General features: G+C 36.6%; 1 protein-coding gene and 1 long non-coding RNA gene across 4 annotated transcripts; one reads left to right on the top strand and one right to left on the bottom strand.

The window, feature by feature from the left end:
* Positions 1-5,120: 5,120 nt before the first annotated feature.
* LOC149640257 (uncharacterized) lies at positions 5,121-12,623 on the top strand. Of its 2 annotated transcripts, XM_089850666.1 has the most exons (3): positions 5,121-5,871; positions 11,180-11,900; positions 11,975-12,623. In XM_089850666.1, the coding sequence occupies exons 2-3, from the start codon at positions 11,675-11,677 to the stop codon at positions 12,529-12,531; spliced, it is 783 nt and encodes a 260-aa protein (XP_089706792.1). In that variant the 5' UTR covers positions 5,121-5,871; positions 11,180-11,674; the 3' UTR covers positions 12,532-12,623. The 2 variants fall into 2 exon arrangements, 1 of the variants encoding a protein (XP_089706792.1); XR_016372271.1 differs by lacking the exons at positions 11,180-11,900; positions 11,975-12,623 and adding an exon at positions 5,965-6,012.
* On the bottom strand, positions 12,556-13,872 carry LOC149640256 (uncharacterized). 2 transcript variants are annotated; one of them, XR_016372273.1, is made up of 3 exons: positions 13,639-13,867; positions 13,363-13,540; positions 12,556-13,293 (listed from the first exon to the last, which is right to left on the bottom strand). It is a non-coding gene; the product is annotated as an uncharacterized LOC149640256 (long non-coding RNA). The 2 variants fall into 2 exon arrangements; XR_016372272.1 differs by having other exon boundaries at positions 13,363-13,872.
* Between the last annotated feature and the right edge of the window lie 1,699 nt (positions 13,873-15,571).

The raw sequence follows: 15,571 nt of genomic DNA, 5'->3' as shown, positions 1-15,571 counted from the left end.
GAAATCCATGATTGTTTAAATAAACTTAATATCCACCTAGAGGACTCATCAACAACCCCATCCGCCCAGAAAATACGTGACATTCTACGAAAGAACGCATTTGAAGAATGGAGCATGCTCCCTGGAAAGGATCTTGGGGTAATCCAGTTTTCGGAATATCCGAGAGCTAATAGCTGGATGACCACAGGCTACGGTTTTTCATCGTCGCAATGGAAATGAATTGCAACAGCTGCGCCACTAGAGGCACAAAAAGCCGATCGGAAGGAACCTCCTCATGCCGTTTCCCAAACTGCATGAAGAAAGAATCCCTATGTCATGTTCTCCAAGATTGTCCTGCCACTAATGACATGGTAATTGCAAGACATAATCGTGTAGTAACAGCCTTAGAAGAAGGTCTAAAGGTCGTTGGATACGAGGTGTACAAGGAGGTCCACTGTGTGGACAACACGACCAACACGAATAAAAGAGCGGACCTCGTGGTTATTGACCGAAGAGGAAAAATACAATGTCCAGACCGTGCCGCTTCGGACACACAGACCCCTAGAGGTTTCATAATAGACCCAACAGTCAGATTCGAAAAAGATCTCGGCCAAGCTAATGCGGTTGACTTGGAAAAGCAAGCGTATATGGACCCCACACACGATTACTTCAGGGGAAAGTTTACAGAGATTCAGGAATGGGAGACCATCGGCCTTTACATCGGATCAAGGGGAACAATATCAAAATTTTTTACGGACTTTATTCGCAGGCTCAATTTACCAACCGCGATGATTAACGACATTTTGACGGCAGTCATTAGAGATTCAATCAGCCAGCTAAATGTCCACCTGTTTCACGCACACTAAAATCTAGTGTATACTAAGAATAGCTCAACTTTGATCTGTTTAACTTGAAATATCTCACAATATTTGGGTATAAATACTAGATGAAAAATCATAAAATGAAATGTAAAAAAAAAGATACTTGTGAATGTTTTGTAATTTATAATTTTTAGTATTTATCATTACTTTTTAATTTTTATTTCTTTTAAATATATTTAACGATGTGTTTTAACACTGAACGGTACGCTGTGTTATAGCAACTCTGTACTGGCAGGGCAGCCTACTTCATTTCGAAATAAAGTAGTTCATCATCTCTCTTTCTCTCTCTCTCTCTCTCTCTTTCTCTTGATTTTAACGATGAGATTGTCCTGGATAAAGCGGCGGTTTTAAAAACTGTATCAGAAAATCTCGATCTACTAGTTGCCAGTCCGCTGCTCCAACCAAGCCAAAAGTACAATATCATAAATCAATTCCTCTGGCCAACAGTAGTCTATCCATTGCAAAATGCCCCATTGAAAAATTTGGCCAAGCAATTTTTGAAAGACATCGATGTTTTCATACGAGGCGCCGTTAAACAAATAATCTTGATGCCAAACGACAGTCCAGATACAATGTTCTATTCCCCAAGAAAGCTTCGGGACCTACCAGGAAAAGGTCTTGGAGTCGCGCAATTCGCCGATTACCCCCAAGCTAACGCATGGATGACCACGTGGAAGGGTATCTCTTCATCGCAATGGACTTCGGCCATTAAGATGAACTCTAATTGCTGCGCCACTCTTGGTACCAAGGGTCGTTCGAGTAGCACAGTCTCATGTCGGTATCCCAACTGCATGAAGAAAGAAACACTTTGTCACGTGCTACAAGACTGCCCCCATTCCAATGAGTTGGTTATTGCTAGGCACAATCGGATTGTCAATCTAATAGAGGACAGCTGTATATCTTCCGGACATGAAGTTTATAAGGAAGTTCATTGTACGGATGAAAATGGGAGCAATAAACGGGCAGACTTAGTGATAATTGATTGGGGGTTTAAAGTCCATAGATCCGATGCCTCAGAACCAAATGCCAGAGAACCTCATGGATATATTATTGACCCCACGATACGATTTGAACAGCACTTGGATCAGGCTAACCGTGTCAATATAGAAAAAAAGGCGTATATGGATACGACGCACGCGTATTTCCGCGACAAATATCCTGACGTCATAGAGTGGGAGACTATCAGTCTGTATGTAGGATCGCGCGGAACGATTTCAAATTTTTTTGTTGATTTCGTGCGAAAGTTTAATCTGCAAAGGACTTTAATTAACGAAGTGGCCACATCAGTTGTGCGTGACTCTGTGAATATATTGAACTTTCATTTATTCGCCTCGTAAACGAATTAAGACACTGTTTTATATACCATATATCTGTTTTAAACTCTAAACTTTACACGTTTTTTTAAATTACAGCTTAAAGATTTTAAAAGAATATGACAAAAATGTTTTCAGTTAACTGAAAGGTACACTGTGCGAAAGCAACCCGTGTTATTGTATACATTGGCAGTTCTACTTCAAAATAAAAGTAGCTCATCATCTCTCTCTCTCTCTCGTATCAATACCGCAGAGCGGAATCGGCTTCCAATCACGGTTGTTGATTTTTACAAAAATATCCAAAAAATCGATTTTTTATTTAAATCGGATTTTTTTCATGTTAATCGATTTTTTTGATTTTTATTGAACTACTAGATAGTAAATTACCAAAATAAAAGCTTTTGTGTCAAAATTAACCAAAAGCAAAATAATCATGACATTTAAGCAACTATTGGATATTTTCTACACAGTTATTGTTATTGTTACTATTCAAATGCTTGTATAAAAAGACTACCTTGACCGCTATTTCATTCCCAGGTAGCAAAAAGCCGTGATTTACACGTCTAAAAGCGGTGTACGGTAAACCTAATTATGAACGTGTAAAACACCCATTACATGTCACCTCTAAGCACAGTCTTATTCACGTTAAACAACAGTGTTGTTACTAATAAATATCATAAGATTATTTTTAAATGAATGGCACATGGTTATTTAACTTGCTGTTATATGTTGAAATCCAAAATATGTCCTGGTTAAATTTTAAACGCAAAACTGGAAACTAACCTCCAGCTAGCCGACCGAAAACCAAATGGTTAAAACATTGCGATAGATAAGAGAGATAAGGAGGTCTAAAATTTTTTACACCTCGATTCAAAATGAAAGATTTAAAAAAGCGAACGGCCGAACACCCTAGCTATTTTTTTAGGAGCACTATACTGAAGGAGACGTAGCTGTATTTTAAAGCACATATAAGGCAACGTTAATTTTTAATCTTATAATATTACTCGAGGGCAAATGTCAATAGAAAACGGTACTAGATGGTAGGTGTCATTGCCATATTGGAGAAAGAAAATGTGGGCTTCAACAATTTGCTGTGAATGGCGGCCGGTCTTAACAACGGTGAATTCTATACGATCATTACAGAAAAATGAGAAATGGTTTGACTAACCACTTAAGGAATCAGCACAGACGTCTAGAAAATACCCTACTACAACTAATCTCTCACAACCCAAAAGCTTTTTATGCCTATGTCAACAAACGGCGTAAAACCCGTTTTCCCATTGTTCAACTTCAGCGGCAAGATGGAACCTTTGCCACCAATACCTATGACAATGCAACACTGCTGAACAACTACTTTTCCTCCACTGTTGCTGATCCAAATGCGCCATCATATTCACCGTTACCTATGCCTGGCCTTCAAGATTTTACTTGTACTGAGCAAGATATCTATGTCATCCTAAAATGTCTTCCAACGAACAAATCCCCCGGTCCCGATGGTCTTCACCCCTATATCTTGCGCAGTCTTGCTACTCAACTGTGTTCCCCAATTTATACATTAATCTCTCAGTCATTTGCAATTGGACTTCTACCAAATCAATGGAAACAGGCAAATTTAACACCGATACACAAAAAAGGACCTAAAGTACTCCCTAACAACTATCGACCTATCAGCTCCATAAACGTCGTTGCAAAATTTTGTGAAACTCTTGTTCAACGTCAAATTATATCCCATCTAGAACAAACCAACTTTTTTACTACAGCCCAACATGGCTTCCTGAAGAAAAGGTCATGCACCACTAACCTTCTCCAAGCCACTGATAAATGGACTGAATGGTTAGTTGAGGGTTACTATGTTGATGTGCTATATTTAGACCTAGCCAAGGCCTTTGACTCAATACCTCATGCCAAACTTTTAGAAGCGTTAAACTTGGCTGGCATAACTGGTCAAGCCTTAAACTGGATGAAGGACTATCTGACCCACCGTACCCAACGAGTTGTCCTTAATGGGATAGTATCTGACTGGGCGACAGTGGCAAAAGGTGTCCCCCAAGGATCAATTCTCGGACCCTTATTATTTAACATTCTTATCAATTCACTTCCTCAAGTAGTGCAATCTGCCCAAGTGTTACTTTTTGCTGACGATACGTAACTGTCCCTTAAAATACGTACTATCTCAGACTCACACCTACTACAAGCTGACCTCAATTCGGTGGAGCATTGGGCTGAAAACCACGGTCTCAAATTTAATGTGGACAAATGCACTGTCCTTCACCTGGGTCATTCGAACCCAAAATTCACCTACTACCTGTACGGTCGGCCGCTATCTACCACTTTATCAGAACGTGACCTTGGAGTGCATATCGACACTGACCTTAAATTTACTACCCACACTAGTAAAATTTGCAAAAAAAACTCCATAGCATCACTGGCCTGGTTAGGCGTAACTTCCTACGACGCTCACCGACTCTGTTACGTACTATATACAATGCTTTAGAAATACCCCATATTGACTACTGCTCATCTATTTGGACCCCTTCTGGAAAAAATGTAATGACATCGTTGCAGAAGGCCCAAAATCGGTTTACAAAACTATCACCACTATTAGAAAACCTACCAGCCGCCGACAGATTATCTAAACTAACCATCAACCCCATCCATCAAAGACACCAAATAAATGACTTGTGCCTTCTTCATGACTTTTTTAATAACAAACTAGATCTGCACTTCGATACATTTATCACGTCTTCAGTGTATACTAGTACGCGCGGTCATCCTCATAAATTGTCTAAACCACGTGCTACAACAACCGTCCGTCAAAACCATTTTACACGCAGCATTATAAACCTATGGAATGATCTCCCAGCAGATTTAGTATCCCTTAAAGATAAGTCTTGTTTTCGAAAGGCCCTTATATTACATTACACCCGAAATACCAACACAAATTCTAGGAGAGCGATAGCTCTCTTAGATAAGACCTCATACCGACTTTAATGTATAAGGATGGTTTTTTGATTGGTTATAACTTTTTTTGTATCGTATTAACTGCTTTGAAAAAATTCCACAGAACTACAATTCGGGACCTAAATATGTGGTTAAAATTTCAAAAAGATCCATCCATTAGTTTTTCTTATAAAAAATAAAGTTGCTAAGGGTGGTTTTCATTTCCATAAAAATTTTACGATATTTTGATGAAAATCATGAAATTTTCCATAGAAATAACATGGGAAAAATTTAACAGATAGCCTTTTTGTGGAAGCCGTCATGAAATAACTATACGTTTGTTTGATTTGAAAACGGTTTCAAATGAAAGCCTCATATTTAGTATTTGTGCTTTCCAGCTTTCATTGATTAATTTTAAGTTTAAGTATGTTTAATTTTAAATTTTCAAAATTACCCCAATCTGCGTTATTTAAGCATGGATAGACTGATTTACTAGAAAATTGCAGCGCGACCAAAATTGGCCTTTTTTTGCGTTTAGTTGCGTCATATTAATCCGATTGTTTTTTCTTAATGCCTTTTGGTTGAAATGCCCTATCGGTAGTGAGATAAGACTGCTTTAATATTGCCGCCGTGACAAATACCCCGTTTGTGGTCGCCATTTTTTTAAGGGGAAAAAATTTGAGAGTGGGTCCTTTATCGTTGTCATTTTCATATTTTTTGAGGATTTGCTGATGGATAGATTTTAAATATAATATAAAGTAGGTTTCAAGTTTTAATATAAGCCTAATTTCATAATTTTCCACCTTTCTATTGTCCCACAATCTGTTTCTAAACTTGCCACTTTTTTTAAGGCGGTGAAACCCGTGAAATTGCGCTAAGCCTTGGTCGCTTCAGCCCCCCTTTAATGCTTCTAATCGTGGTGCGCAGCCATGGTGAATTAATTTCTCTAAGCCTTGGTCAAAACAATATCCATAGTGCACCAGGCCCGTCAATCTTATTTCCCATCCTGGTTTCCTCATATATGCTCTGTCTTCGAAGTCTGCTTTGTATTATGCTATGAATTTATGCTTTATTTATTTCGTAAGCATAGGTAACAGTAGTGATAGTTAAAAATGCCGTTATTTATTTACTCAAATCAGGGTTCCATTGTATTAATTAAAACCTTGTATTCTACCTAAATGATTAAAATGTTTCATTTGGTAATGCTTTATGAAAAACAACGCTCACTACAGAAGATTTATACACATATTCCTCACCAACGTAACACGTTTGTTTACCTTGTAAACTATTAAATACAATAAATACTATTGCCATTAACGGTGATTTTCTGGAAAGTATTGACAGCAAACCTTATTTTCTTAATTAATAGTTTACATATTTATAATTTAACTCAAACACACTTTTAACAAGTTATATTAATTGTGGTTATATGTAATATTTCATGAATGAAGCTCAGTTTCGAACAAAACCACTATTAGTGAGCCATCCAACAAACAATGGTTTGGAACTAATAATAATAATAATAGATGGAAATGATTAACGCAAGTTGATAAAGAAATTAATAATCTTTTGATTAATTATGTTAGAAAGGAAATGATTTACGCAAGTTGATAAAGAAATTAATAATCTTTTGATTAATTATGTTAGGAAGGAAATGATAAACGCAAGTTGATAAAGAAATTAATAATCTTTTAATTAGTTATGTTAGGAAGGAAATGATTAACGCAAGTTGATAAAGAAATTAATAATCTTTTAATTAGTTATGTTAGGAAGGAAATGATTAACGCAAGTTGATAAAGAAATTAATAATCTTTTAATTAGTTATGTTAGGAAGGAAATGATTAACGCAAGTTGATGATAAAGAAATTAATAATCTTTTAATTAGTTATGTTAGGAAGGAAATGATTTACGCATGTTCATAAAGAAATTAATAATCTTTTAATTAGTTATGTTAGGAAGGAAATGATTAACGCAAGTTGATAAAGAAATTAATAATCTTTTAATTAGTTATGTTAGGAAGGAAATGATTTACGCAAGTTGATAAAGAAATTAATAATCTTTTAATTAGTTATGTTAGGAAGGAAATGATTTACGCAAGTTCATAAAGAAATTAATAATCTTTTAATTAGTTATGTTAGGAAGGAAATGATTTACGCAAGTTGATAAAGAAATTAATAATCTTTTAATTAGTTATGTTAGGAAGGAAATGATTAACGCAAGTTGATAAAGAAATTAATAATCTTTTAATTAGTTATGTTAGGAAGGAAATGATTAACGCAAGTTGATGATAAAGAAATTAATAATCTTTTAATTAGTTATGTTAGGAAGGAAATGATTTACGCATGTTCATAAAGAAATTAATAATCTTTTAATTAGTTATGTTAGGAAGGAAATGATTTACGCAAGTTGATAAAGAAATTAATAATCTTTTAATTAGTTATGTTAGGAAGGAAATGATTTACGCAAGTTCATAAAGAAATTAATAATCTTTTAATTAGTTATGTTAGGAAGGAAATGATTAACGCAAGTTGATAAAGAAATTAATAATCTTTTAATTAGTTATGTTAGGAAGGAAATGATTAACGCAAGTTGATAAAGAAATTAATAATCTTTTAATTAGTTATGTTAGGAAGGAAATGATTTACGCAAGTTGATAAAGAAATTAATAATCTTTTAATTAGTTATGTTAGGAAGGAAATGATTTACGCATGTTCATAAAGAAATTAATAATCTTTTAATTAGTTATGTTAGGAAGGAAATGATTAACGCAAGTTGATAAAGAAATTAATAATCTTTTAATTAGTTATGTTAGGAAGGAAATGATTTACGCAAGTTGATAAAGAAATTAATAATCTTTTAATTAGTTATGTTAGGAAGGAAATGATTTACGCAAGTTCATAAAGAAATTAATAATCTTTTAATTAGTTATGTTAGGAAGGAAATGATTAACGCAAGTTGATAAAGAAATTAATAATCTTTTAATTAGTTATGTTAGGAAGGAAATGATTTACGCAAGTTGATAAAGAAATTAATAATCTTTTAATTAGTTATGTTAGGAAGGAAATGATTTACGCAAGTTGATAAAGAAATTAATAATCTTTTAATTAGTTATGTTAGGAAGGAAATGATTAACGCAAGTTGATAAAGAAATTAATAATCTTTTAATTAGTTATGTTAGGAAGGAAATGATTTACGCAAGTTGATAAAGAAATTAATAATCTTTTAATTAGTTATGTTAGGAAGGAAATGATTTACGCATGTTCATAAAGAAATTAATAATCTTTTAATTAGTTATGTTAGGAAGGAAATGATTAACGCAAGTTGATAAAGAAATTAATAATCTTTTAATTAGTTATGTTAGGAAGGAAATGATTTACGCAAGTTGATAAAGAAATTAATAATCTTTTAATTAGTTATGTTAGGAAGGAAATGATTAACGCAAGTTGATAAAGAAATTAATAATCTTTTAATTAGTTATGTTAGGAAGGAAATGATTTACGCAAGTTGATAAAGAAATTAATAAATTAATAATAATTTGATAAATATTATGGGGAAGAATATAATACTTCTTTTCCCCTTCTGATATGGGAACTCATGACGGAGACAATAGGGAGCTAACAGTTCTGACCCTGAAACGTCACACCCTTCTATCTCTTACTGGAGTTGGGGACTCTCTAGGGGTGACTACCAGCAGGGGCTGCCCTCAGGGTGGAGTGCTCTCCCCCCTGTTGTGGTGCCTGGTGGTGGACGAGCTCCTGGGGAGGCTCGGGGGTGCTGGGGGCTGTTGCTGCTTCGGGTATGCGGACGATGTAGCGATAGTCTTTACGGGGAAGTTCCCGGATACTGTTACCGCGCTTATGAGATCTGCTCTCTCTAGCGTGGAGCAATGGTGTCAGGCGGTTAACCTCACCGTTAATCCTGATAAAACTGTCCTTGTTCCTTTTACGAGGAAGAATACTAAGGATCTGTTCAATGATATCTCTTTCTTTGGCCAGGTCCTGACAAAGTCCTCCGAGGTGAAATACCTGGGGGTGACTTTTGATTGTAGACTCACATGGAAGCCGCATCTTGATCGGTGTATTAAGAAGGCCAAGATGCTCTTCTGGAGGACCAGGAGCTCTGTCGGCCAGACTTGGGGCCTCAACCCCAAGGCTGTACACTGGCTCTATACTGGGATCATCAGACCCATTCTATCTTACGGGGCACTTGTCTGGTGGACAAGGGTCCGGCTTAAGACGGTGCAGGCTGCCCTGCGCAAGCTTCAAAGGCTTGCCTGCATTGGTGTTACGGGGGCCATGAGATCGACCCCAACTGCTTCCCTGGAGGTGCTCCTTGACATGCTTCCTCTTCATCTCTTCATTGAGGAGGAGGCTGTCATGGGAGCCTACAGGCTCAACATTAGTGGCTGTTGGGTTCCAAGACTTTGGGATTACAGCCATACGAAGCTCTTTCGGGAGTACGCCGCACTTGAGCCGTCGCTCACGATGTGCTCTGACAAAACCGTTACCAGTTTTGATTTCACTAAGCCATTCAGCATCCACTTCCCCAGTCGGGCAGAGTGGACTAACCTGCTGCCTCTTGGCACTGGGGGTGAAACCATTTGGTTCACCGATGGCTCCAAGACTGATTCCGGCGCTGGCGCCGGCTATTACTGTCAAACCACAAGGGTCGGCTTTTCTGCTTGCCTGGGCACCTTCGCTAGTGTGTTCCAGGCTGAAATTGCCGCGATCTGTTATTGCGCAGATTACTGTATTAACAAAGGGTATACCGGACGGACTGTGAGAATTTATTCTGACAGTCAGGCTGCCCTGAACGCTCTGAACCAGTGTCAGATTTCTTCTCAACTGGTGCGTAGCTGCCTCGACCTGCTAGCGCGACTGGCATCCTGCAACAGGGTTCTGCTGTACTGGGTGCCAGGGCATAGCGGATATTATGGCAATGAGCAAGCCGATAGATTTGCGAAAAGGGGTGCGGAGGCCAAGCTCTTGGGGCCGGAGCCGGCCGTCCCCATCCCCTACAGGCACGTCAAACGGTGTCTGCATGACAGGTTGACTGTCATACAAAATCAGCTCTGGCACAGCATGGAGGGCCAGAGACAGACAAAGTTGTTTGTCAATGGTCCCTGCAGGTCTCGTGCTAGGGACCTAATTTCGCTCGGCAGATGGGATATTAGGCTGGCCACCGGTCTTTTGACCGGGCATTGCCGGCTTAATAGGCACCTCCATCTGATGGGTTTTGCCGACGACCCTCTCTGTAGGTCGTGTCAGGAGATGGAAGAAACATCCGCCCACGTACTTTGCGAGTGCGACTACTTCGCCTCGCTTAGATTAGAATATTTTGATTCACACACCCTGGAACCCTCGAGGGTCTCCTCTCTCACGGTGGAGCGAATTCTTCGCTACGCTGCAGCTACAGGCCTATTCAAGGCCTGATTACGAGGATGCACAATATGCCTTTGGCATCGGTGCTAGGGCGCGTACCCTCCTCATCAACAATATATATAATACTGGAGTTTCATCCCCCCTAACGGTTGGAAACAGTATTCTACTCGCAAAAATTCCAACCAGAGAGGGGCTGTGTGACGTCAGACTATCTGTTCCCCCTAGCCAGTTGTTAGCTCCTTATAGCTTTTAGACCAAACTACATTTTAAATGTCAGGAAGCTTTGACTGTAATTGGATTTAGGAATATTTTGAACTAATAATTCTACCCAAATGATTAAAATCTTAAATTAGGTAAGGCTTTATGAAAAACCACGCTTTCTACAGAAGATATCCACATATTTCTCGCCAACGTAACATCTTTGTTTATCTTGCAAACTATTAAACATAAGAAAAAGCACTGTCGTTAACAGTGATTTTCCAAGGAAAGTAATGACAGCACACCTTATTTTGTTAACTAATGGACCCCAGATTTATAATTTATCTCAAACACTTTTAACAAGTTTTATTAATGTTTATTTTGTTACATTTTAAATATTTTTTGTTTTATTACATTTTTAAATATTTTTGGTTTATGTAATACATTTTAAAAAGTTTTGGTTTATTAAATTTATATTTTTTGACAGTTATGATTATTAATTTTTTTGAAAAAAGACGCTCTACAGTGCTGCCCCCAATAATTCGTCTTCAGCGCTAGCTAGGTTAGTGGTGGTCTTTAGAACTTTCGTAACCGACCAATCAAAATTGTTTTTGCTGGTTTGCAATCAGGGTTGGAAATAAGAAATATTTCTTATAGGACGTGTGTCCAGTGACCCCCTATTTGACTCGAAAATTTATAGGACATTGTAACTGGAGTGTGCGTGCCAAAATATTGTCGCTTCTCCATAGTCAAGATATCAAAATTTCGGGATACTCATTGGTCAAACTGTCCATAGTTTAAAAAAAAGTTATGGGACATTTTAAAATTTTATTGGACAATGTCCACTGTCCTGTGCTTATTTCCGGTTTCGGGCTGCCAGATTCTGAGTGAGTCTGACGTAGCAGACGACAAATGAGTTTTCCTTTAAAATCCTCATAGAGTGGCACAGGCTTAGCAATTTTAATTAATATTTTAGTTAAAAATGGTTTATTGTTCAGTTTTTAAGTGTAAAAGTCGCACGGAAAAAGATAAGGGGATTTCGTTTTACTGTTTTCCTTGTGTAAATAACAAATATGGGCCTTATATTGAAGAACTTTCGCGTAAAAGAAGGCAGGCTTGGGTTAACGCCCTTCATCTTGAAAAAAAATTTTCAACTTTTGATCTAATACAGAAATGGCATAGAATATGTAGTCGTCATTTTATTTCAGGTAAGAAATACTAAAATTAAAGAAATGGTACAAGTTTTAAAATTTTTTCATTAATGCAATGTATTTTAATTTAGGAAAACCATCAAATTTGGAGGATGAGACGCACCCTGATTGGGTTCCATCACTTTTCCTGGGATATAGAAGTGTGCAAAGCTTAAGATCTCCAAAATCTAGACTAGATTTACATAATCGGTATTTAGAGCGTTCTGAGAAGAAGAGAGAATTGGAATCAAAAAGTGAAAATGCGATCTCAATGTCATCATTGGGAAATGATCTCTTCGTTTCTGTGTTAACGGAAGATAGTCAAGATGATTCTGTGTTAACGGTAGACAGTCTAGATGATTCTGTGATTATGGAAATAAGCATTCTTGAAGACAGAATTGAAGATTCTGGAAGAACTGAAGTTGCTTGTCAATGCGTACCACTTTTTTTAAATGCATCTGTTCAAGCTAATGTTAAAATGGTGGAGGCATCGAGTCAGACAAGCAATAATACATACAAAACTGCCGAAATTCAAACTGATCTAACCATAGAAAATATAAATTTTTATGAAGACTTCAAAAAATACAATCAAATGAAACGAGGACCGTTTATTATACTTGCCTTCCATCAATTCTGTAGTACCATTTGATTAGATTTAAGATGTTCATAGTATATTTTTGCAAATTTTAAATTTTTTATTGCACAATTAAGGTGGAAGGAATAAAAATTATCACAAATTAAGTTTTATCACTTTTTCTTTCTTGGTCTACCTCTACCTCGGTTTTTGGGTTGGTTTTTAGAAAATATTTTGTACTTGGGGCCTTTGTAATTTTTAAAGATATGTAATGAAAGTTATTATGAAACTATTTCTATCACAGTTCTCATTATCACAAGCTATCATTCTCCCCTCTTCCCCTTTACCGCAATAACAATACTTTTTATTGACCAGATTTTTACAATTGCGGCTAGAGAGTTCACTGGAATTTCTCTAATGCCATTATAGAGAACATTTCTTCTAAAATGCTTACAAACCAATTCTAATAATATGCACTTGTAAAAATTTTTTGTACATTTTTGAATTATTTCTTCCCAAAGTTCAGTCAGGTAAAATTCTTTCAATTTTGACTTCATTCAGTGTCCAAATGACAAAAATCACAATAACTTCTATCACGGATCATCATTTGGGTTTGTACTTGATAATAGTAAGCGTAACTAGAGGACAGTTTATACTTCTTCGTTTGTTAACAATATTCCAAGCATGAAGATTTCGTAGTTGCATACTCGTCTATTTTTATTTCTCTTACTGAATAAGGGCATTTGATTTCTAATAATCCAAGACCGCAGCATTCGCAAGAAATTTTGTTATCAGGTGAAGCTCCCATGAATGGGAAATCTGGGTTTATAACCAATCCTGACATAAAACACAGATTTGCAGGAGCATGTTTTGAAATTTCCAAAAATATTCAAACAAACATCTCACCTCATGTCATTGTTTTCAAGCAAATTGCTTTAATTTTTAAACCGTTTTCTTCCCTTTTATGACTGCATACTTATACTTTAAGACTTGGGCTCTTTCCACTAACATCTCTTTCTGCCACTTTCTACAAACTCTATATACTCCAAAAGGAGAATAATCGTTTGTTCAACAACGTTCAATTCTATGATATAAATGTAATTATAATTTTGCCCGTTAAAACCTAAAAACTACCCTTATGTGATAGATTTAAACAAGGTTTAACTAGTAAAACTTCCTTACATACAGCCGCAATTTTGATTTTTAATAGGGCACCTTCCCCCTCTTTCAGGGATGCCAGATTGAAAACCTTCAACCCGCCAAAATTAAATTGGAAACAAGCCCAAAAAACCGCCAATCAGTGTTTCGAAAAGAAGCCCAAAAACTGCCTAATATCTAAACTATCCAGCCCAAAATCAAGCCAAAAAATTATCGTGAAAATTTGAAATTAGTTTTTTCTAGAAATTTTAATGCAAATTCTATACTGACACCATTTTTAAAACGCAAAACAAAATGAAATCATTTTATTTAAGGTTTGACAGCACCATTTGTCAGTTTTTTGGGCATTCTAATGATCTTCCCCTATTGGCGGTATTTTAAGTACAGAAAGCCAAAGAAAAACCCCGACAAGCCCAATTTCCAGCCAACAGCCAACCCTTTTATTTCAAGCCAATAGTTTTGAGAAGAAGCCCAATTGGCGGCTTTCCAGCCCAATATGGCAACCCTGCCCTCTTTAAAGTTCACTTTTTTTCGGCTTTTCGCCCTTACCACACCCCACTCAGGGAGCACATTATCCTATTTTTGAGCTCACTGCCCCACTCGATCACGCAAGTTGCACGCACTTGGGTGATCGAGTGGGCTACACCCTTACGAACTCTGCCTCTTCAAAGTTCACTTTTAGGCGGCAACTTTCCGAAGCCAGGCTTAAGGTTCGTATTCCTCTATTAAAAACCTGTATTTAATTATATCTATTACTTCAAATTATATTTAGAAGTATTTTATGGGTTAATAAGTTGGTTATTTAAACCAACTTCATACATCGTTTGTGCTCAATTATTTTTTTCTTTCCAATTTTCCTTTTGTTAAAGTTTATGATAAGCCTATTTTTTATTACTCACATTTCATTATTACCTACATCATTGAAATCTGAGTGTTTTGCAAAGGGTTCTTTGTGTACCTTTGCAAATTCAAGGGTTTCTTTGTGTACCTTTGCAAATTCAAGGGTTTCTTTGTGTACCTTTGCAAATTCAAGGGTTTCTTTGTGTACCTTTGCAAATTCAAGGGTTTCTTTGTGTACCTTTGCAAATTCAAGGGTTTCTTTGTGTACCTTTGCAAATTCAAGGGTTTCTTTGTGTACCTTTGCAAATTCAAGGGTTTCTTTGTGTACCTTTGCAAATTCAAGGGTTTCTTTGTGTACCTTTGCAAATTTAAAGGGTTTGTTTGTGTACCTTTGCAAATTCAAGGGTTTCTTTGTGTACCTTTGCAAATTCAAGGGTTTCTTTGTGTACCTCTGCAAATTCAAGGGTTTCTTTGTGTACCTTTGCAAATTCAAGGGTTTCTTTGTGTACCTTTGCAAATTCAAGGGTTTCTTTGTGTACCTTTGCAAATTTAAAGGGTTCTGTGTGTACCTTTGCCAATTCAAAGAGTTCTTAAAAAGTTCCTTGTGAACTGCTGGGTGTAACAAACATATTTGGAAAACCCGTTGCAATATATTATTAAATACATTATTGTGACAGCCATTCTTGACTATTTAAAATGGTTACTCGAGAACAAGCTAAGCGGAAAAAAAAACGCCTTGCAATGGGGAAATCTAGAACAGAAGCTAACTTAAAATTGCAAGCTGAGAGTAAAGCTTTGCAAAAGAAGCAAAGTAGGCAACTTTGCCTTAAAAAGCACTATTTGAAAAAGAAGGAGTGCTTTCAGAGAAAATACGCAAATAATCAAGTTGCGCGTAAATCTGGCCTTGGTATTGCGAAAAAAAAAAATTGGACTAAACCACGTGGTGGCACTACTAATGTGGGTTCCCAATCAAAAAATAAAAAAAAATATATGAAACCCACTAAACAAGATAAGTTTGGTTTTGCAAAAAAGCTTCTCAATGCGGGAATTTTCAAAACGAAAAACAAAAAAATTATAGCTGAAAGCTATAAAAGGTTTCTAGTCAAACGTCTAACTG

This window comes from Phalangium opilio, unplaced genomic scaffold (assembly GCF_054372755.1).
Source record: "Phalangium opilio isolate 3A_F unplaced genomic scaffold, DU_Popi_V2 ptg000093l_1, whole genome shotgun sequence".
Lineage (NCBI taxonomy): Eukaryota > Metazoa > Arthropoda > Arachnida > Opiliones > Phalangiidae > Phalangium > Phalangium opilio.
The sequence above is the reverse complement of the archived record's forward strand: the minus strand, read 5'-3'. Positions and strand labels throughout refer to the sequence as shown.

Bases quoted from the DNA above. Each gene is read 5' to 3' on its own strand.
- LOC149640257 (XM_089850666.1), top strand. From the start codon at position 11,675: ATGGTTTATTGTTCAGTTTTTAAGTGTAAAAGTCGCACGGAAAAAGAT. The intron at 11,901-11,974 runs GTAAGAAATACT...ATTTTAATTTAG, and splicing joins TAGTCGTCATTTTATTTCAG to GAAAACCATCAAATTTGGAG.